Source organism: Limulus polyphemus, unplaced genomic scaffold (assembly GCF_000517525.1).
Source record: "Limulus polyphemus unplaced genomic scaffold, Limulus_polyphemus-2.1.2 Scaffold816, whole genome shotgun sequence".
Lineage (NCBI taxonomy): Eukaryota > Metazoa > Arthropoda > Merostomata > Xiphosura > Limulidae > Limulus > Limulus polyphemus.
This window is the reverse complement of record NW_013666426.1, coordinates 151,788-173,518: the sequence shown is the minus strand read 5'-3', so window position 1 is coordinate 173,518 and position 21,731 is coordinate 151,788. Positions and strand designations below refer to the sequence as shown.

The following is a 21,731-nucleotide window of genomic DNA, read 5'->3' as shown; positions in this document are numbered from 1 at the left end:
ATTAAAATGTACTAGCAAAATTACAGTTGCTTTCTTCGTGCAAAAAGATAAATCAACAACTCATTTTTGTGTGTGTATGGGAGAGGAATGTGTGTGCCTCAATTCTTTTGATCATTTTTCGTGACAAGCTCTTTTTTTTTCCTTTTAAATGTCAACGTTTGACAAACATATAAGCAACGACGACGCCTTTTAGTTCAGAATTTAGGAAATGTGTGTAATCACTTTTCTGACTTAGACATTTTAGGGTTTGCAGTTCAGCAGCTCTCAGTATGATTGCACTGTTTTTCAGTTGCGCAGTTGTGACGTAAGGTCACGTGGGGACTGTTACAAACGAATAAAGCCACCCAGTGTCTCGAGGTCGTGAGATACGCAGTGCCAGCATCAACACGTGCACGTGGGGTTAGAAAGAAGGAAAACATTAACTGCGCATTTAAACGGGTAAACGTATTTCAGAAACACCATAATTTCTAATTTAAAATCAACCGTGGCTTTTGTACCGTTAATCTTATTTATTAGGTAGACCTGAGAAAGCCGTCTGTAATCATGACCTTAGAGGAAACTTCAGAGGGTGAGCTCAGCCCCTCCATATCTAGAGCGGACCTGCTGGGTCATGGACTGTGTGCCTCATATCTCCGAAGCGCCCCTGATCTTCTGAAGCTAGACCAAAATGAAGACTTAGATCATTCTATTCGTAGGGGATCACACAGCGTTAGTCCAGGGACAAACTTCATTATGCCACGAGCCTCCAGCCTCCAACCAAGGAGTCCCACCCAGGGTAGAGTAAAAAGAAATAACACAGTTGGTCGGTCCCAGTCAATGAAAACAACTAGAAGACTCCGATGTTTAGAACCTAGCAACCGTTTCCGGCAGAGAGTAGCTAGCATCCCAGTAGACATGACCCCCCAACTGGATTTTAACCTTAACACCCGGTCCTCCTCTGACCACTCTCTACTATTATTGCCCACTGAAGTTGGCGACTTCCAGCGGCTCAGGAACTTCTGTGTGACCTCCAAAGGAGTCATAAATAGAGGAGATTCCTTTCGTTCCAAGTCACGAATTACCCGCAATATCCTCCCAATAGGATCTCAACCTCCGCATAACAATACCACAAAATCAAACTCGGTAGCAGATATGTTGCCGGTCCCTAAAACTCAGGATGTTCCTCCTGTCATTGTAACAGAGAGTGTACTCCACCGAGTGTTGATCATTGGTAGTCCAGATGTAGGGAAATCTTCACTCACTTCCCAGTTCTCTACATCAGAGTACATCTGTGCTTACGACACTTCGTTAGGTAAGAAACAAAGTTTACAACACTGACCTTACGAAACTCCAAAAGTAAGTAACAAAATAATTTATAATACCGAACGTACGACACTCCAAAAGTAAATAACAAAATAATTTATAATACCGAGATTACGACACTCCAAAAGTAAGTAACAAAATAATTTATTATACCGAGGTTACAACACTTCGCTTGGTCAGAAACAGTGCTTCCAATACAGCTTAGACACTTCGCTTGATCAGAAACAATGCTTCCAATTCAGCTTACGACATTTCGCTTGATCAGAAACAATGCTTCAAATTCAGCTTACGACACTTTGCTTGGTCAGAAACGATGTTATCTTACAATACAGTGCATGCATTCCAAAACACGTTTCTGTCGGGTAACTCTGTTACGACGGAGAGCTATTTTTTCTTTTGAATTTGTTTGTTTTTTATATCAGCCTATTTTGGTTCATTTTAGAACAGCAAGATGGAAGCTATTTTTACAGCTACTGAACGTTCTAATTTTAACTAATCTTTCCTTGAAATGATCAGTCTTGAACGTCTTAACAACACGTGTTCCCTGATGTTTATTTAGGAGAGACCTGTCGATAATCAAAATTACATGGGTGTTTCTGTTCCGTATCTTTTACAAGGCACCTTTTTTTTAGGAAATTTCAAAATATACATCTCTGTACATGCCAAAGCCGTATAGGGGAGGTCATCCATAGGATGTTGTTAACCATGAATGTATACACAATACGTCATAAATGCTTACCCGAAATATTACTTTAAAATTTTGTGATTGTAATTGGCAGTTGTCCAGCCACTCGGTTGGGTGCCCAGTAGTTGTACTAGGCATGGGCCTCGACACCAACTCAAGTGGACTTGGGCAATCAAATATTTTAACACTTCAAACTACTCGATGTAATTTTATTAGGGGGCCCGTCCGTACTGATCAGCTATAGGTATAGAAAGTTGTTTTACATTACTTTGGGGGTCCCGCAATATGAGGGGTCTGTCGATGCGTTGCCACGATTGCACCGACGTTAAATATGCCACTGCTCAAATGGGTGCCCACCTACTACGTAACAAAATGCTCTGATCTTTTTAATACGCTATTTGCATTAATATGTAACTGAATGGATAATATTTTATCGAAAGCTAATTTATGGTTTATTCTGAGGAAATTAGGACATCCACATACAAGACTTTAACCACGCAAGAAAAACAATAAGTACCCCAAAACATTTAATTTTTCAAAACTGATTATGGAATGCAAATGTTTTAGTAAGCTATTAATCATAATTTCTAGGCCTTAAAGCTGGTATTAAAATAGATTGAATCTACACACTTGGTGTATATTTCTTTAAAGAATAGGATAAAAAAGTTAGCTAAATCAACTAATTAGTTTATTTTAAAAAATGAATGCTTTTGTTTCTTATGAAGTACTAAGACACACAATGTACTATTTATGTTCTGGCCACCGCTGGTATCGAAACCCGATTTTTAGCATTACATGTCCTCAACCTTCCCGCTGAGCCGAAAAACAAACGAATGTTAGAATAATCGAATAAATATAGCAAAACTACTATAATTAATTCACATACTGGAAGACTAAGATGTATTTACAGTAATGATCTAATGAGTAAAAATAAACATGGTTAGGGCACTCAATTCACAATCTGCAGGTCGCGGATTCGAATCCCCCTCCCACCAAAAATGCTCGCCTTTTCAGCCGTGGTGGCGTTATAATGTAACGGTCAATCCCACTATTCGTTGGTAAAAGAGTAGCTCAAGAATTAGCGGTGGATGGGGATGACTAGCTACCTTCCGTTTAGTCTTTCACTGCTAAATTATGGACGGCTAGCGCAGATAGCTCTCGTGTAGCTTTGCGCGAAATTCAAAACAAACAAGACAATAAACATGGTACGTTGGCAGGCAACGCTGACTATCATAAGACGGACAGCATCACACGTTGGACAAAATTTTAAAGTCATCCAATTGACAGTAGCTTGATAAGGTGTGGTTCCACCTTTAGCTGTTAGAACTCCTTCAGTTCTTTAGAGTAGATCATCTGTAAGTTTCTGAAAGGTATGCTAAGGAATTGGGTTCCATCCTCGAGGACACAATTTAACATACAACATGATAGTCTCGTTCACTCGTGACGATCTTCCACGTTGCTATATTTACCTGATAAGACCTATATGGGTGATCGACATGTAATACCTTTTGATATATTTGCTCCTCTTGGAAAGCCAAGAATTTTACAATATGGACCACTAAATCACCTATTAATTGGGATCACCTGTCCAAGATGTCACTGGAATAACAAGTTAATGAGATAACTAGGAAAGAATGGGCACATATTTAAGCAGGTGTTTCTATTTTTTGTCCATCTCCTTTGTACGGTAATATTTATCGTATAAAGACACGCTGAACACGAGAAAAATGCTTGCCAAAAAGATACTATATTACATTTCTCTGCTTTCTAAATAAGCTCAACGCCTTATGAACTTAGCGACAGTCTCGCATGTTTTTATGGCACAGATTTTCTTATTATAACAATGGAAACATGAAATGAATCTTGATTCGTGTCCAACACGAACGAGATATAACTACTTTGCTTCCCACAGCCTGTTCTGAATGTAAGACACAGCTATAAGCCAAAAATTGAAGATTTTGGTGGCTTTGTGTTTAGATTATTTCAACTTTTCACCGAATGGATGAGAAACAAGTTCATTATTAGTCTTTTGAGAGTGTTAATCTCATTCCAACTTACACCACAGTACGGACTTTACTTTCACAGCGTAATGGGTTATCAACATCGCTCTAATAATTCAGTGTTACTCATCACTCAGTATTTGTGTATTAAACCCAAGCTAAGACGAATTAGTTTGTACCATCTTATATTTGTAGCTATGTCACATATACAATTATTACTTTGTACTAATTAACATAAGTTTTCCCACAGTGGCATGCCTGCGGACTTACACTGCTAGAAACCGGGTTTCGATACACGTGGTGGGCAGAGCACAGATAGCCCATTGTGTAGCTTTGTGTTTAACTACAAACAAAATTAACATAAGTTATGATATTTTTATTACATGCCAGGTAGCGCGGAATATATTGAAAATATATATCAAATGTTCATAATTTAGCAGTGTAAGACTAGAGGGAAGGAAGCTAGTCATCACCACCCACCGCCAACTCTTGGAGTACTCTTTTTACCAACGAATAGTGGGATTGACAGTCACATTATAACGCCCTCACGGCGAGCATGTTTGGTGGGACGGGGATTGATTCTATGGAAATGATAAAATATAAGATGTCAATAAATTTGAAGCATTGTATTGAATCAAACAAAAATAAATAACAAGTGAACTTTACCTTTTTTTTGAATGACAAGACGTGTCTTCTTTGAATTGAAAAGTTTCTGTTTGTTGATATTTATAACACTGAAATATATTCATACTCTTGGAAACACGGTAATTGGAGAAAACACTATCTTCGAGGCAATTCGCCAGTTTTATGTGGTTTCCTATAAAGTCAGTGAAACCTAATATATGTTGCCTTTTCATATTCAACTTTTATTTACATTTCCCCACCAACACTTGAGAATGTTACATTATTTCATATCCTGTAGAGGTCACTTACTGCACGAGCTTTTCAGAGAAACGCCCTTTACCTACTGCAGATTGAAACACAGTCATCTAATAGCAAATTCATCACGTGACCTAGAAAGGTATTTCATCAAAAAGTCAATAAGGCTCAATTAGTTTCAAAGACTTTTTAAAATTGTTTTTGTGGCTAGTTTCCGTAATGTCCTTTAAGGTAGAACATACTTATAAGTTCTGACCCATAGTTTCCGACTTCTGTTGAATTTTTTATCACAGAATTAGTTTGGTTTGAATTTCGCGCAAAGCTACACGATGGCTATCTGCGCTGGCCGTTCCTAAGTTAGCAGTGGAAGACTAGAGGGAAGGCAGCTAGTCATCACCACCCACCGCTAACTCTTGGGCAACTCTTTGACCAACGAAAAGTAGGATTAACTGTGGCATTATAACGCCCCCACGGTTGAAGGGCGAACATGTTTTGTAGAATGGAGATTCGAACCCGCGACCTCAGGATTAGACGAGAAGCGTTCTAACTTATTAAGGAGGCGAATCGTTTCCAACTGAATGCGCACTGTTAATCTACCTTACTAAAAAAAACTTCGGTTACCGTGATTCAAACGTTTTCACGAGCTGTTGACGTCTACTTGGATAATAAAAGTTATTGATAGAAATATTAATATAAATTCAGAATATACGCCGTGATGGTGTTAGCTGATTTTTTTTAAAAGAGAAGTGCTGCCTATTATAATTAGAAATCGATTTGTATATGTAAGTAATCTGTAATTTGTCATCCAAGTAACTAAACGATCAGACGTAGTTTCTCTCGATCTAAACTGATAAGATCACATATTCGTCGTTGTTATACTCATCATGGACCTTGTTTCTTCTCATAACGTCTTTTTCTAGTTGCTAGACGCCCCCCAGTGGCACAGCGGTATGTCTGCGGACTTACAACGCTAGAAACCGGGTTTCGATACCCGTGGTGGGCAGAGCACAGATAGCCCTTGTGTAGCTTTGTGCATAATTTAAAACAAACAAACAAACAAACTAGTTGCCAGACACCGTACCGTGCTATGAGGGCTTACATGACAAGCAGTGTTACTGTTAACAGGGTACTGCTGTTTATAAGATCTGGTGGAATTTTGTGGAAGTTCACATGACATTAGATTTCAATAGCTATATTGTCTCGATTCCATAAGAATATTTCTAGTTTTATCTCTAACAAGTATGTATTTTACATACTTTCGTTTAATGGAAAGTAATTTTGAATTCATTAGATTGCGTTAAATGTTTTTGTTTCAGAAGAATGTCCTTGGGCCGATCGTGGCCAAGTGCCTCGTGTGTCAGACTGTGAATCCGCGGATTCATGGTTTTAGGCCTATTACCACCAAAACACGTTCTGCACTTTGGGATCACAAGTGCGCTATTCAGCCAAACAAGAGTAGTCCAAGAGTTGGCAGTGGATGTGGTTGACTAGCTAGCTTATCAGACCCAAATTAGGGATGTTTATACACAGATAACCTTTGTGTAGTTTTGTTCAACAATTCTAGAGAAACAAACCATTCTTGACCATCTAGCTGTTATTAAACACCATTTTGGTAGGTAGTATCGTTTTTCAAGCAATCAAACGCTATGGGTCTGAATGTGATATATATATAGTTACAAATATTAAACCGAAATTCAGGGTTGTTAAGTATATTTATACGATACTCAAGCCTATTGCAGCATTTAACTCAATCAATGTAACATAATATCTTTACATGTTGTAATATGGAAAAATCACTGCACTAAGTTTCATAAAATAATTATTTATATAGTGCCAAACGTACAACTTATGGGAAAAAATAGTAAAAACTTCTGGAACAAACAAATACATATACTGTCGGAGCAAGCTCAACCCATAATTAAAGACCCAAAGAGATTTAAACAAATAATCAAAAGCCGTTAAACGTAGACAAAACCAAAAAAGAAAATATTACATAAAGCTATCAGATTATCGGGTCGATTTCAGTGTGGTTAAACTAATTCTTATAAAATTCTCAAATATGGCAAGTGACTGATAGCAACTTCAAGAAACATTTAGCACAACAGGTATTAATTAAGATTTAACATGAAGCTATTTTGACATCTTCTCCATAGAAGGATTTACATTTGGTAATTAAAATTAACTGTCAATCAGCAATTCAAATTTCCTCTAAGAATTCGTGTGATGATAAGGGATGAAGTTTGTCAAACTATGTGTATTTTAAACTTGTATGGAATGTACAGATGTAATTTAAGTCAACTTATACTACACTACACTTTGATACAACCTTCCACCCCTTTTGATAAACAATATATCTATTTTTTAAGTAATTGATTTATTACTGATTCAAACATCTGTGCATTTCTGTGTTTTTAAAACGTCGAAAAAATTATGTCCTTTTGGATAAAAACTGGACAATAATATACGATGTCGATGTGTTTCAATTAAAATCATTATTGGATAAATTGTTTTTTTTTTTCTTTCATTAGAATAAAATCTAGGTTTCGAAATTTTACGTTCTTGTAATTGTACTTAACTGAGATGATTAAAGACTGGGTTTTAGACAAACTTAGGGAAAGGGTCTATAACAATTAACTTCTGTTTCTACAATTACAGCTGAAGAAAATGAGAATTCAGTGAGTATCATCCTCAATGGTCAAGAGACAGAACTAATTTTTGTCGAGCATTCGTTTTCGGACAATATGGTAAGGTGGTAACATTTATTTATATATATTGATAACATATCTTTCATTTATATTACTAAATAACTTTATGCTAATTTATATTTAGAAATGTAAATTAAATTTTGAAGCTATCACATTTGAAGCCTTTCTATCTGTCATAGCTAGAAGTATCATATTTGAAGCCTTTCTATCTCTCATAGCTACAAGCATCATACTTGAAACCTTTCTATTTATCATAGCTAGAAGCATCATACTTGAAGCCTTTCTATCTCTCATAGCTAAAAGTGTCATGTTTGAGCCTTTCTATCTCTCATAGCTAGAAGCATCATATTGGAAGCCTTTCTATCTCTCATAGCTAGAAGCATCATACTTGAAGCTTTTTTATCTCTTATAGCTAGAAGCATCATACTTGAACTTGAAGCCTTTTTATCTCTTGTAGCTAGAAGCACCATACTTGAACTTGAAGCCTTTTTATCTCTTGTAGCTAGAAGCATCATACTTGAACTTGAAGCCTTTTTATTTCTCATAGCTAGAAGCATCATACTTGAACTTGAAGCCTTTTTATCTCTTGTAGCTAGAAGCATCATACTTGAACTTGAAGCCTTTTTATCTCTTGTAGCTAGAAGCATCATACTTGAACTTGAAGCCTTTTTATCTCTTGTAGCTAGAAGCATCATACTTGAACTTGAAGCCTTTTTATCTCTTGTAGCTAGAAGCGTCATGTTTGAGCCTTTCGATTTCTCACAGCCTAAAAATGTTATGTTTGAGCCTTTCGATTTCTCACAGGCTAAAAACATTATGTTTGAAACCTTCGTGTTTCTCATAAGCTTAAGGCCAATTTAAGGGATTAAAAACGTGTAATTCTAGAATCATACCGTATTTCATTAAGTGTTATTAGCATAGGAATTAGGCCTATACCCAGCCTACAGTTTATTTTTATTTTTAGACGAGCAGTACACAGTTTGATAATCGAGGAAAAGTAAAAAGAAAAAAAAAAGAATACTGACCCAAGTATCATGCCAGTTGCTGGATACAAGCTAACTGCAAGAGCAAAATTGTATAATAAGAACTCGACAAAATCTTAAGTTGCTCTTTTCGATGTCTGTCTGCCCTCACGAAATTTGAGTGTAGAATTTCAAAAATACTTTTTTTAATTTTTATTAAAGCAGAGAGAGAGTGTTAATATACTTATTAATTTACTGCAATGTTATACTCAGGGTGCAGTACAAGTGGCTGTACAGGTGTTTCATTTAGATCATAATTTAATTTATAACGTCTTACTCTGAAACAAACAATAATTAAATTAATTTAAATTGTCTGCATAATATTTTCTTTGGTACCAATTGTATAGTAATTTTTTGCAATACTCTGTATATAGAAAGACGTCAAAGCCTCGAGATTCAGCATGTACAAAACAGTACACAATATCAGGGTACATAGAATGTAACATTTTTATTATTTAATAGGATAATCTAAATATAATAACAATTAGATTTTTTGTTGTCTTTCAAAATTTGTAGTGCATACTGGAGGGATTTACAAATTTTGATAAAAAGTTTAGAAAAAGCACGACCTATACACTCCAGATATATATAAAATATTTTTTTTTGTTTATTAGATTATTTCTTATAATACAGAGAGTGTTTTTGAGTTCCACCATTTATGATGTAACAATAATATTTGTAAGTAAGATTCTGTATATGTAACGACTTCTCTTTGTTCCATGTATACGGAACAAATGTGATTTGAGCCTTCAAGTTTATTAATACTCGTTATATATTTTTTACGTAAGCGTGAGGTCCCCTTGATAGTAGGACCGGTGAGAGCCCTTAGGAACTCCGCGGAAGAACACGCCCCTCCCAGCAATTTTTGAAATTATGCCGCGTACACGCATTGAAGGGGCAGTTAATGTTTGCCGCTCTCATGGACCTTCTGATGGGTAGTGGGGGCCTGGGAAAATATCCCCAGCTTCCCCGCCCTCTTGAAGGGCCTGCTCAGTAGTATTTACTACGTCGAGTTTCTGTAACTCTTCTCTGTATTAAAACACATTTCCTGTTTTGTGAGGTGATACAAATTGAACGCCAAATCGTTCTAAGCCTAAAATCCTCCTCCCCCTTTTTTTTCAGCCTCAAGTTTTCTCGACAACTTATAATATCGACGCTTTCGCTGTGGTATATTCTGTGACTAACAAACGCAGCTTTCAACAAGCCAAGTCCTTACTCCAGCAGATTTATAAAAATCCCAGTAACGGCTATAAAGCTGTTGTCCTTGTCGGAAACAAGACGGACCTAGTGAGGCTGAGGGAAGTCACAAGTAACGGTAGGTTGGTTTTAGGTTTTTTAGTAATTACAAACGTCTATTTAAACAACAAAGAGGCGTCTCGGAAAAACATAGGAAGTTTTCTTTTTTTTATCATAAGCAAAATAATGAAAAATAGGAAAATACGATGTTACATGAAAAGCTCCCTTTTTCCTGTATTTCAATCCTATCAATTATTCGGTGTTTTCCAATATAAATCTAATAATCAGTTTCATATTTCCGTCTCTGAAAAACATAGGTAGTTTTGTTTGTTTTTTAACATAAGCAAAATAATTAAAATAGGAAAATACGATGTTACATGAAAAGTTCCCTTTTTCCTGTATTTCAATCCTATTAATTATTTCCAATATAAATCTGATAATCAATTTCATATTTCCGCTTACATTCAATGGTTTTAAGTTAATTAATAATTTGAATCCGTCTTGATTTCTTCATTAAGATTGTACTAATCCACCGTTTTTTCGTGTTTTTTTTTTATGGAATCCGCCAACTAAAAAATGTTTTAATGTCGACTGATTGTTTTTCTTATTCTATATCAAGGAGAGAGAGAGAGAGAAACAGGAATTGAAATAGAAATTTAAAAATATTCATAGTACAATGGTGTTTTTTGAAGCGATTGTTTGTTTGTTGTCGAGGGCAAAGATACACAATGGGTTATCCGTACTCTGCCCATTGTGGGTATCAAAAATAATTTTTATTGTTATAAGCTCTCAGCGTGATCACTGAGCCGCTGAGGGGGCTTTTGTGACGATAAAAAAAACCTGATAAATAAGTATTAAAAACCCTCAAAATCATTTAAAATATCGAAATTAAAATAAATTAATATTATTGTTAAAGATTTTTAAAGGTTTGAAGTAAAGTAGAATTGTTTTGAATTTATGTAATTATCTCCAAAAATCAATGGTCATTGCTTCAAATAAAATACATAACAAACAAACTGTTTTGAACTTTGCGCAAAGCTACACTTTTGGGCTACTTTTTTACCAACGAATAATGGGATTGACCGTAACATTATAACCCCTCACGGTTGAAAGGGCGAGCATGTTTGGTGGGACGCGGATTCGAACCCGCGCCCTTCATATTTCTAGTCGAACGCCCCTAGTCATCTGGCCATGCCGGGCCAACAAACAAATATTACCAGCTTCGAAACACATTAAAACGATATAGCGTGGTTTTAGTTTATTATGGTAGTTTCAACTTAATTTGAAGTGTCTATCATTCCTCACGTAATTTTACGATTCTTTTCTTTTATTAATGTAGAATTTCTCTAAACTTTACTTTTATTTTCGAAAACAATATCAAAGTAAAAGGAAAAACTTTAAAAAAAACCAATAAGAAAAGTTTTCTCACATAGTATAAGCAAAACCAATTAACTAATTATTAATATTCTTTATCATTTTATTATAATATATTTTGTACTATAATGCTAGTTATCTCCTATATTGTACTATAAGTATGTTGCCTGACTTTCAGTGATATAGATATATCTTTCTCCTACAGAGGGCCGAACCGCAGCGACCTCATGTAACTGTAAGTTTATAGAAACTTCAGCGGGAATAAACCACCACGTGGATGAACTTCTGGTTGGCCTACTTACTCAGATTCGGCTGAAAATACAGCAACAAAAGGAATCGATCAGTGTGGAAAAAGCCAGAAGTCGCTCATCTGAAATTTCGTGTGGAAAGGTTAAAAGTTTTATTAAACGGATCTTACACAAATCTTCAGCTAAATCAAAATCATGTGATAATCTACATGATCTTTAAAATAGAATAACTGAAACGTTTTCTTCATCTGTGAGATGAGAACAAGTACGTTATCGTACGAAACTGACTGGAAAAATCTAGTCTACGTGTTATATCAGTATATTGATTTATTAGGAACTTCTGATCAAAAATATATTAAGAAAAACAGAACCTAAAAGTAACTATACATTAATGAAACTTGTATGTTAGACGAACGCGAACTTGTTAATGTCGTAAACCAATTCACCATTCAAATAAAACTATAATCATTAGAAAACACTGAATTATCAATTAGGTATTCTTACCATTAATGACACTATCGGACGTAATCCTACTAGTGACTTTCAAAATGTTCTCTGATGTTAACTGTTACAATAAGCAAATATGTTTATTTTCACAGTAATTAGGTCACTGTAATGAAAAGTTAGTCAGTTTATAACATTAATAGTCGACAAATATCGGGTAGATGTACCTGTAAAGTTTCATGTTTACTTCTGTCTAGCAGGTGTTAAGGCGTCAATGTATCGTATCATTTGATTTCAGTCAGTAACATCTGCAGATGTGGCCGTGTATGAAAACGATGCATCGTCAACAGTTGTTTGATATATTATAGCAAAAGTACCTACCTTTGCCGGGTTTCAAAATTAGTGCCATAATGCCTATTTTGAACCGTGCCACACGAATCGTACGTCTTATATCAAGGTCTCCGAGCTACACTCGGGATTAAACGTTACTTTCGTTTGGTGTCGGCTTCACGTATATTTTGCTACCGTCTCTTTGCTCAGTTGAGCCCTCATTCGAAACATTGAAATGGCTGTTAAATCGGAACTGTTCTTTTGATCTATTTCAACCCGACCTTCGGGCCGAGTTCCTCTACTAAACTTTATTGAAACTGGTTCAGTTACCTCTTCACAACAACTTGTGACACAATTTTTATCCGTATATTAAAGTGTCACCACGGAACTGGACGTAACTGGATGTTCTTTAACCTAGTCACTGGAAAACCCTATTTGTCAGGCAAAGCTATTCACCAGACTTTTAGAGACTGGAAAAATTATCGAGAATTTCTAATGGCTCTAACTACTAATTTCCCTGAAAAGGGACCGAAGGCCGCCTGTAGGGGTCACCTGTTTTAACAACTTCCACCACTATACAGTAGTGTGTTGTCTGTAAGTCAGTAAGTAGACACTAAAATGACGTCACATAAGGGACGCTTAACGTTGCAATTTGTACTGTCGTGACGTCAGAAAACGTGGGCATGCCATGAATCAAGAGAAGAATTACGCAGGCTGTAGGCTACAACACAGCATGATATATGAACTTCAAAAGCAAGAAATAAAAATATTTGTTACCTTAATTTTGGTATTATTTTCTCTTGAAACAGAACACTTTAGGGGAACCTGCGGAAGTGCATCTAATAACTAAACGTACAGTGTTTCTCATTACTTCCTTAAGTACTTCCATTGGGCCATGGCTTCCTTAACGACTATTCAAAACAGTTAAAACAAGTCCACACCACCACACTACTGTCATCACTCTCTGTGGTTGGGAGAAAAATTCATATTAAAAAATCATTCAGATTCATCAATCCAAAACAAATAACATTAGTGAAGTTTGTCACATCTCTATCCAAATACCTAGAACTCTTGCTCTCGTATTCTAAAAAATATCAACCCCAAAACAAATAACATTAGTGAAGTTTGTCACATCTCTATCCAAATACCTAGAACTCTTGCTCTCGTATTCTAAAAAATATCAACCCCAAAACAAATAACATTAGTGAAGTTTGTCACATCTCTATCCAAATACCTAGAACTCTTGCTCTCATATTCTAAAAAATATCAACCCTAAAACAAATAACATTAGTGAAGTTTGTCACATCTCTATCCAAATACCTAGAACTCTTGCTCTCATATTCTAAAAAATATCAACCCTAAAGCAAAGAGAAGAAGAAGAAGAGGTTGTCACCACTATTGGAACTTCGAAATACTTTAAGATTAAGTTTGACTCATTCCCTCTCTAATTTCGAAATATATAGATAAAAAACCAGAAAATAAAAATGTTGATGAAAAACAACCGAATCTCATATGGTGAAGTGGTTGGTATTACCACGTGCTTAACAAGCGTGTGGTAATTTTAATATGAACCCTCCTTATGTGCCAGGGACGTAGCTGAGGCTTAATTGTAATCCACTGTTTGTCTGGTTATTTCGATAGTTTCCTTTATGTAGAACCCCCCCCCCCCCTTACATGTAGCAGAAGTTCAGATATTAAAAAATGTAAACTATCCCTTATCTATACGTATGTAATGATTTCAAGACTCTACTTTTAGCATGAAACATTAATTGTACTTAGAACATATGCGTTTTGACTGTGGTTTTGTGTTTTTGTAAAGTATTGTAGTTTCTTAATATTCATTTGTTGTTGGTTGTTTAATAATAATGCAGTTAATTTTTGGACTTACTATTAACTGTTTGTAGATCTTCAAATTAAAAATTTCTAAGGAAAAACATGAGTGTTAAACAATGTGCTTTTAAATAACGAAATCTTAGTCTTTATTTCTACCTCTTCGTCAGTTTTTTCTTTTTACTTGTAACAATAATACATTTGTTAGAGTATCTAAAGCATCCTTGATCTAATATATCCTCTCAAAGTAAATATTTTGTGTATTTGTAAGTTGTGCTGAATTAGTGTATGCATTTCGTTTGGGAAAATAAAGAAACATGGAAAACTGAAAACATGATTTTAATTACGTGTTTCCTAGACATGTAGATTTACTTATGCTAGTTTCTACTGATCAGAATACTCCTCAGTGGCTCAGTGGTAAGCCTGAAGTCTTATAACGGTAAAAACCGGGTTTTGATACATACTCTTAGTGGGTATGGCACGGATAGTCCATTGTGTATGTTAGCGTTGGTTTATAAGGTCGATTTTTCTTTGTCTTTTTAAACTGTTTCACAATCATGTCAGCACTCATATTTTCAAGCATGATTCTTTTCTGTCAGTCTGGACTTATTTTAGCTCCTGGAGTATTTATTTTAAGTGGCTTAATGCCTACGTCTTCTCTATATGTGTTGATATAGAAGTTTGTTGTATATATATATATATATACACATCTGTATATTAGTCGCTTGATGTATATGCAAATATGCTGTAGACCTTTATGGAAGAATGCAGAACGGATGTTTGTCGGTATCAAATATTCAGTTTTTTTAATGACATTATTTTTTCTGTGTATAAAAAAATAAGATAAACTTACTTTAAAAACCGGGTCCACGTGTAACTGCAAAAATCTGATCGTATATATTTATCTAGCCACCCATACCAACTGTTTCGACACGTCTTGTGCTTGTACGTCACGTTTCCTAACTCGCGGGACTCATGCCAAAATAATTCAAAATTCTAACCTAGTACACTCAAACAATGTTGGAGTGGTCATGAAAGACATTTTCATACCATCTCATTATTTCTATCCAGTAATGAGCCAGTTGGTTGGGGGGAAAAAATGGCCTCCTTTTTCTTGTGTTGTTATTGTAGGGCACTGGTATGCAGAGAATCTGGGTGAGATGGCTAAAATTAAACAGTCATTCAGGTCAGAAAGAGTATAGCTCCAAGTCAGAACCTCTCATTAATATATTGCAAGAATTGCTTTAATGCAAGATCACCAGGTAACTTAGGTTTGTTTGTTTTAAACTAGAGAATACATCAACTTTAACTGTCAACAAGGGCGTTAGGCTTGTTAAAAACACCAGGTTAAACTGGAAACACAAGGAGTTTAATTATATCAGACATATTTTCTCTAACTGAAGACAACTGTACCGCGTTTGACTGAAAACACGTGCATCAAGTTCAAATAAAAAATCAATCCACCAAGTTTTACTGATAATAACCACTCTACCTCGAATAGAATACAAACATAATAAGCTTAATTGACAGTAATTACATGTTGATATGAACAGAAACCAATCCTCCAAATTTAACTGAAAACAAGTACATTAGCTCTGTTAATAAATAAACACTGACGAGAGGACATTAGCTCAAACAGAAAACAAACGCAGAAAGTCTAACTGATTGATAAATTAGTTCAAATAAAAAAGAAACACGTTAAGCTTAACTAAAAATAAATAGCTAACTTTATCAGGAAACAAACACACCAAGTTTAGGCAAAAATAGGTACATCAAGTTTAATTAAAACCAAGTACATCGGTTTTAACTTAAACACAATAAGGGTTAGCTGAAAACAAACACTTCAGGAGTAGCTGAAACTAACACTTCAGGAGTAGCTGAAACTAACACTTCAGGAGTAGCTGAAACTAACACTTCAGGAGTAGCTGAAAACAAACACATCGGGGGTAGCTGAAAACAAACACGTCAGGATTAACTGGTAAAAAACACATCGGGTTAGCTGAAAAGAAACACATCGGTGTTAGTTGGAAACAAACACATCGGTGTTAGCTGAAAACAAACACGTCAGGGAGAGCTGAAAACAACTATATCAGGGTTAGCTGAAACAAACACATCATGGTTAGTTGAAAACAAACATATCAGGGTTAGGTGAAAACAAATATAACAGGATAGGCTGAAAACAAATACGTCAGGGAGAACTGAAAACAAGCATATCAGGGTTAGCTGAAAACAAGCATATCAGGGTTAGCTGAAAACAAACACACGAGGGGTAGCTGAAAAGAAACATATCATGGTCAGCTGAAAAAACAACAACACATAGCTTAAAAGAAACATGTCAGGGATAGCTGAAAACAAATATATCAGGGTTAGCCTAAAACAAACACATCAGGGGTAGCTAAAAACAACCATATCAGGGTTAGCTGAAAACAAACATATCAGGGTTAGGTGAAAACAAACATAACAGGATTGGCTGAAAACAAACGCATCGGTATTAACTAACCCAAATAAACAAGGTTTAACTTACAACATATACGCCAGGTTTAATTAACTGACAAAAATACTCCAATTTTAACTGAAAATAATGTTATTCATAATGTTATATTTAAGCATATATAGAAGGATAATGCGTAGTATATTTCAGTTTACCATTTATCTTAGTTTATATATTTAGTATATGAAACACATTTCTAAATGAAATATATGCTTTATTTGTTTGTTTCTTTCTTTTGTCTTTGTGTTCATTTTTCTTGTGAGTCATCGTTGATTGGGTTTCACCTGGAACTTTCTTTTGTCACTTAATACCAGTGTAAATATCTGTTAAACTACAGGTGCTTACCTTTTAAATATGGGACCAGTAGTTATGTATACGTTCATAGCACAGAAATTTACTAAGCAACCATGAAATATTTTAACCCGTCACCAGTCGTGAACTTCATAAGGTAATACATTAAGATATAGTTTGTTTTAAATTTCTCGCAAAGCAACATGAGGGCTATCTGCGCTAGCCGTCCCTAATTTAGTAGTGAAAGACTAGAGGGAAGGCAGTTAGTCATCACCACCCACCGTTAACTCTTGGGCTACTCTTTTATCCACGAATAGTGGTATTGATCATAACATTATAACAATCCTACGGCTGCAAGGGGATTCGAACCCACGTATCACAGTTTGCCATGCCGGGCCGATTTGAATATGATATGGAGATTACTTGTTAAGTTTTGCTTTACCATGAACTCCATGCGTTTGTACAAATTAAAGTTTTAATATTGCAAACCCAAATCAGAAAAAAAAAGCTTTGGAATTACACTGACAGAGGGCTGTAGGTTAGTTTCTAATATACTCATTTTTTTCGTGGTTATTAATTCCCATAAATATTTGAAATTAATAATTCAAAATATATGAAAACCACTAAAAATTCAAAAAACTAAATACTATATTTTGAACTGACTTCTAAATTGAAAAAGGGGGGATACGGTGGTGCAGCTACTAGTATACTTTTCCATAAGTAATTGGACATTTTTATAGAAAGTTCCTGTAAAATGAGGCCCGGCATGGCCATATGGTTAGGGCGCTTGACTCGCAATCTGAGGGCCATGGGTTCAAATCACCGTCCCGCCAAACATGCTCGCTCTTTCAGCCGTGGGGGCGTTATAATGTGACGTTCAATCCCACTATTCGTTGGTAACAGAGTAGCTCAAGAATTGGTGTTGAGTGATCTTTCACTGCTAAATTAGAGACGGCTAGTGCAGATAGTCCTCGTGTAGGTTTTCGCGAAATTCAAAAACAAACAAAACAAACAAACATTTGGCAAATGAGAACGTTTGTTAAAAATACAGTTTGAATAAAAAGGATTTTGGTAAGGATATTATTTATTTAGTAGAACAATGATTGAACTTATTTATCAAACACTTTTCGTAGGCAGTCAATAAGGCAAAAATCTGGCTACTTACTTACTATTATATTTGTCTATTTTAGTTAATGTTTTTATAAAACACGCGTATGCTTTACAAAACATCAATTAAACATCGCTAGTACATTCAAATGGAAATAAAAAGGGTCACAGTAGCCCATTTAAATGAATATATCCTTTGTTCGTATATTCTGAAATCGTTTTAAGGAAAATCGTTCAACATTTTAAAATCTGATCATGGAGCATACAGCATATTTTTTTTAAGGTTCACAAAACTATTCAGTGAAAGTAACTTGTTGAAACAAAAAACCTATTAGTACCATAGCATATATATGTATATTCAACTTTGCCCACTGAGGAACGTGAGCTAATGAAGAAAGTTATAGGATGATATAATTAAACAATAATGATTCTTTCGAAAAAGAAAATATTAACGGTTTCAGTTATGTAAACCTTAATAAAAAGGTAAGCCCAGAAAGTAGTCAGCAGTAGTAGTACGGACAATAATACGATTCGAATGGATAGACTTTTAAAAGTAAAATATATTTCATTCTTAAATGTGGAATAAAGAAAACGACAGTGTAAGAAGTGCGTATAAATCAAGCGCTTTAAAGAATACTACAACAACAATGTTGCACAACTTTGTTTGTGGTGTACGGAAAAAGCAAGTTGGCCAAAGACTGGAAAACTGGGAGGCAAAATTTAAAACTGATATTTTTAGACTTATTTGTGAGTTAAGCCTATTAGCGAAAATGGCCTGTAGGACTTTACCGAAGAAAAAATAAGGTAGGTTAAAGATAAATGCTTTGGCGTTGTATTTATCTTTATCGAACAACGAAAAGAGCCTGCAGACGAAAGAAGCAATAGGATCAAATGGTGATGTTTTAATACTAAGGGGATTGTAACATACGTTTCACGAAGAAACAAGACCCAACAATAGTCTGTAATTAACAAATAATCGAATCCTTATTTCTTTTAAGGCGGGCTGTTGTCTTCCCTTATAATATTTAAATGCTTAAGGGCTGAATAAAAGTAGTTAGAAAGTCATATATTGAGGATGACTTTTTCTACGGTAGGTTATCATCTTCATCGGTTTCTTGCAACTATGATATAGTTTAGTGCTGCCATCTTTTGCTCCATTATTCTATTAATCTCAATTCCTAAAAACAACAACAACAAATGATAAAGCAAAACACGAACGTGATAATAGAAAGCATTTATAAAACGTTTCGGAATCATCAAAATTCCATCATCAGTAATCTAGAGGTACAAAACAAACCAACAATATTTGTAATTACAACAGAAATATGATGTACATAAGAAGTAAACAATTTGAATATACAAATTACAACTGGTCCTACGCTTGCCAACATTTTTATCTGTCACCACGAACAGAACTGGATTGGCAACTGTCCTTTAAGCTTCAAACCTGTTCTCTACAGAAGGTGTGTTGATGATATTTTCCGCGATACTGATCATAACCAAAACTTTTTTGACTATCTCAATTCACAACACCCCTCTATACAGTTCACTCTTGTTAATCATGATGCTAATGGCTTTTCAACTTCTGTCTGTCGTAAAAACACATTTACTGGCCTTTTCACTCAGTGTGACAGTTTTATACCCTTCTCTTTCAAACGCAATCTTATTCTCTGTCTACTAAATGGGGCCTACAAACTTACCTCATCCTATCTAGCCCTTCACAAAGATATTACTTCCATACAAAGCATTCTGTTTCGAAACGGCTACCCGAAGCATTTATTGCAGAAATAACTTCCTCGTTCTTAACTAATTTGTTTTCCAAGCCACCTAAGATACCCACTGTACCTAAACTTCCCTTATCACGAAACAGTTGAAAAAAATATGTAACTCTTACTATCCCCAAATTGAACTTAAAGTTATTATTAAACCCAATTTCAGACTAAATATTGTTTTCACTATAAAGATCGTTTGGTGTTTGGCCGTTGTTCACATCTCGTCTACTCATACACGTGTGGAAATTGTAAGGCCTCCTATATTGGTGAAACCAAACGTTACCTTAAAGTACGAGCATGTGAACACATGGGCATATCTATAAAAACTGGAAGAAAGGTTACAAATACTCTCAACTTCGCCATCTATCAACACAATACAGAAACAGAACATCCGATTTCTCTCTTCAACTTTAAAATTCTCCCAACAACCAAACATGATACTGAACATCTTATAATACACATTCTTCACTTGATTTTAAACCTATTTTAATTCAACTATTTCATTTGGTCCACATTATTTCATTTTCTCGTGTTATAATTTGTGTATTCAAATTGTTTACTTCTTATGTATATATTTCTGTTGTAATTATAGATATTGTTTGTTTTGTACCTCTAGATTACTAATGATGGAATTTTGACGATTACGAAACGTTTAATAAATGCTTCCTGTTATTATGTTGTGCTATATCATTAAGTTACGTTTTCCAAAAATTTGAGTCGATTGCTGACAGCAACAAAACTATAACATAACTAACTTTAGACTTTATAAATGCATTACAAAGATGAAATACTTAAATTGCTAACTCAACTGTTTTATTTTATCTAATTTATTAATGAAACATTCATTGATTTATGTAAATGTATAATAATATTTTGTTTGAATTTAAAAATGCGATTGAATGAGAACACCAAATAACTTCAGACTTTATAAATGCATTACAAAGATGAAATACTTAAATAACATAAACATCACTGTACTTTTATATTGAAAACTGTCATTTTAAATTTCCTCCCCTTTTAGAGTTTGTTAAGTCAGATGTCGTCACAAGATGCACTTAAGTTTCGGTTTAAACATCCATTACCGGGCTAATATGATGAAAAATTAAATAAATTCTTCAAGAAGAAGAGAAAAAAATAATTTTGAAAAATTATCTCCTCTTTTGTTATCAACACTGCTTTTCATTTGCACAAAACTTGATCAATAATTAGCTAAAGCATTTATCCACGTGCACTTTCATAAGGCTATTTTAACACTTGGAATATAAACTTCAGCAGTAATGTCTTAGTATTTCTGTAAGAAGAGTCTTGCGTTAACAAGACAATGTCTTTAGTTATCACTCAGAGTTGAAACAAGATACCCATAAACGTTATTTCTGATTTCACAGAAATAGACAGTCTATGTTCTTATTGTTCAAACACTATATTTGTCCTCCAAGGCCCACGACTGTGTGTGTATATATATAATAAGACTATATATCTCGAACATTAGATAACGATACTAATATATATAAATTTTCCAATATTCGCTTATCCGACAAGAATGACAGTTGTCATGGTTACAGGTAGGGCACCACCATCGGTTTCTTACGCATGTTACTATAGTAGTTAGCAAAGTCAGTGACTGTAATAAAAACAAAATAATGATTTTAAAAAATAAGATATTAACTAAATTTGTCTTCAGGCCTACGTGTTTAATTTTGGATTACTCAGATTTCATTTTCACTGTTTTATGAAATGAAAGTAGACTATTTAAAATTTCTCCGTCATGGCAACTGTGCCAACATATTTAGTTAATTGTTTGTTTCGTTCAATTACGTGTAACGCTACACGAGGGGCTATTTGTGTTACCCGTTCCTACGTTTGAATGATAAACAAGAGCAGTGTTTCCCAAAATTTTGTCATCCACGCCCCACCCATTAATAAATATGGTTTATTGCGCGCCTCCTCTTTTTTTTTATGAACGAAAGAGTGAGTTATGTGATTAAATATAATACACAAATGCTATATGTGTTGAA

At 34.8% G+C, this 21,731-nt stretch overlaps 1 protein-coding gene across 1 annotated transcript; it reads left to right on the top strand.

Moving 5' to 3' along the window:
- Positions 1 to 400: 400 nt before the first annotated feature.
- LOC106460690 lies at positions 401 to 14,335 on the top strand. The gene is made up of 4 exons (XM_013920422.2): positions 401 to 1,291; positions 7,522 to 7,610; positions 9,716 to 9,908; positions 11,409 to 14,335. Exons 1-4 carry the CDS (start codon positions 544 to 546, stop codon positions 11,669 to 11,671), a joined length of 1,293 nt encoding a protein of 430 aa, XP_013775876.1. The 5' UTR covers positions 401 to 543; the 3' UTR covers positions 11,672 to 14,335.
- Positions 14,336 to 21,731: the final 7,396 nt, after the last annotated feature.

Excerpts from the sequence above, each read along its gene's own strand:
- LOC106460690 (XM_013920422.2), top strand. The coding sequence starts at position 544 with ATGACCTTAGAGGAAACTTCAGAGGGTGAGCTCAGCCCCTCCATATCT. Across the intron at positions 7,611-9,715 it reads ATTCGTTTTCGGACAATATG|CCTCAAGTTTTCTCGACAAC; the intron begins GTAAGGTGGTAA and ends CTTTTTTTTCAG. Across the intron at positions 9,909-11,408 it reads GAGGGAAGTCACAAGTAACG|AGGGCCGAACCGCAGCGACC; the intron begins GTAGGTTGGTTT and ends TTTCTCCTACAG.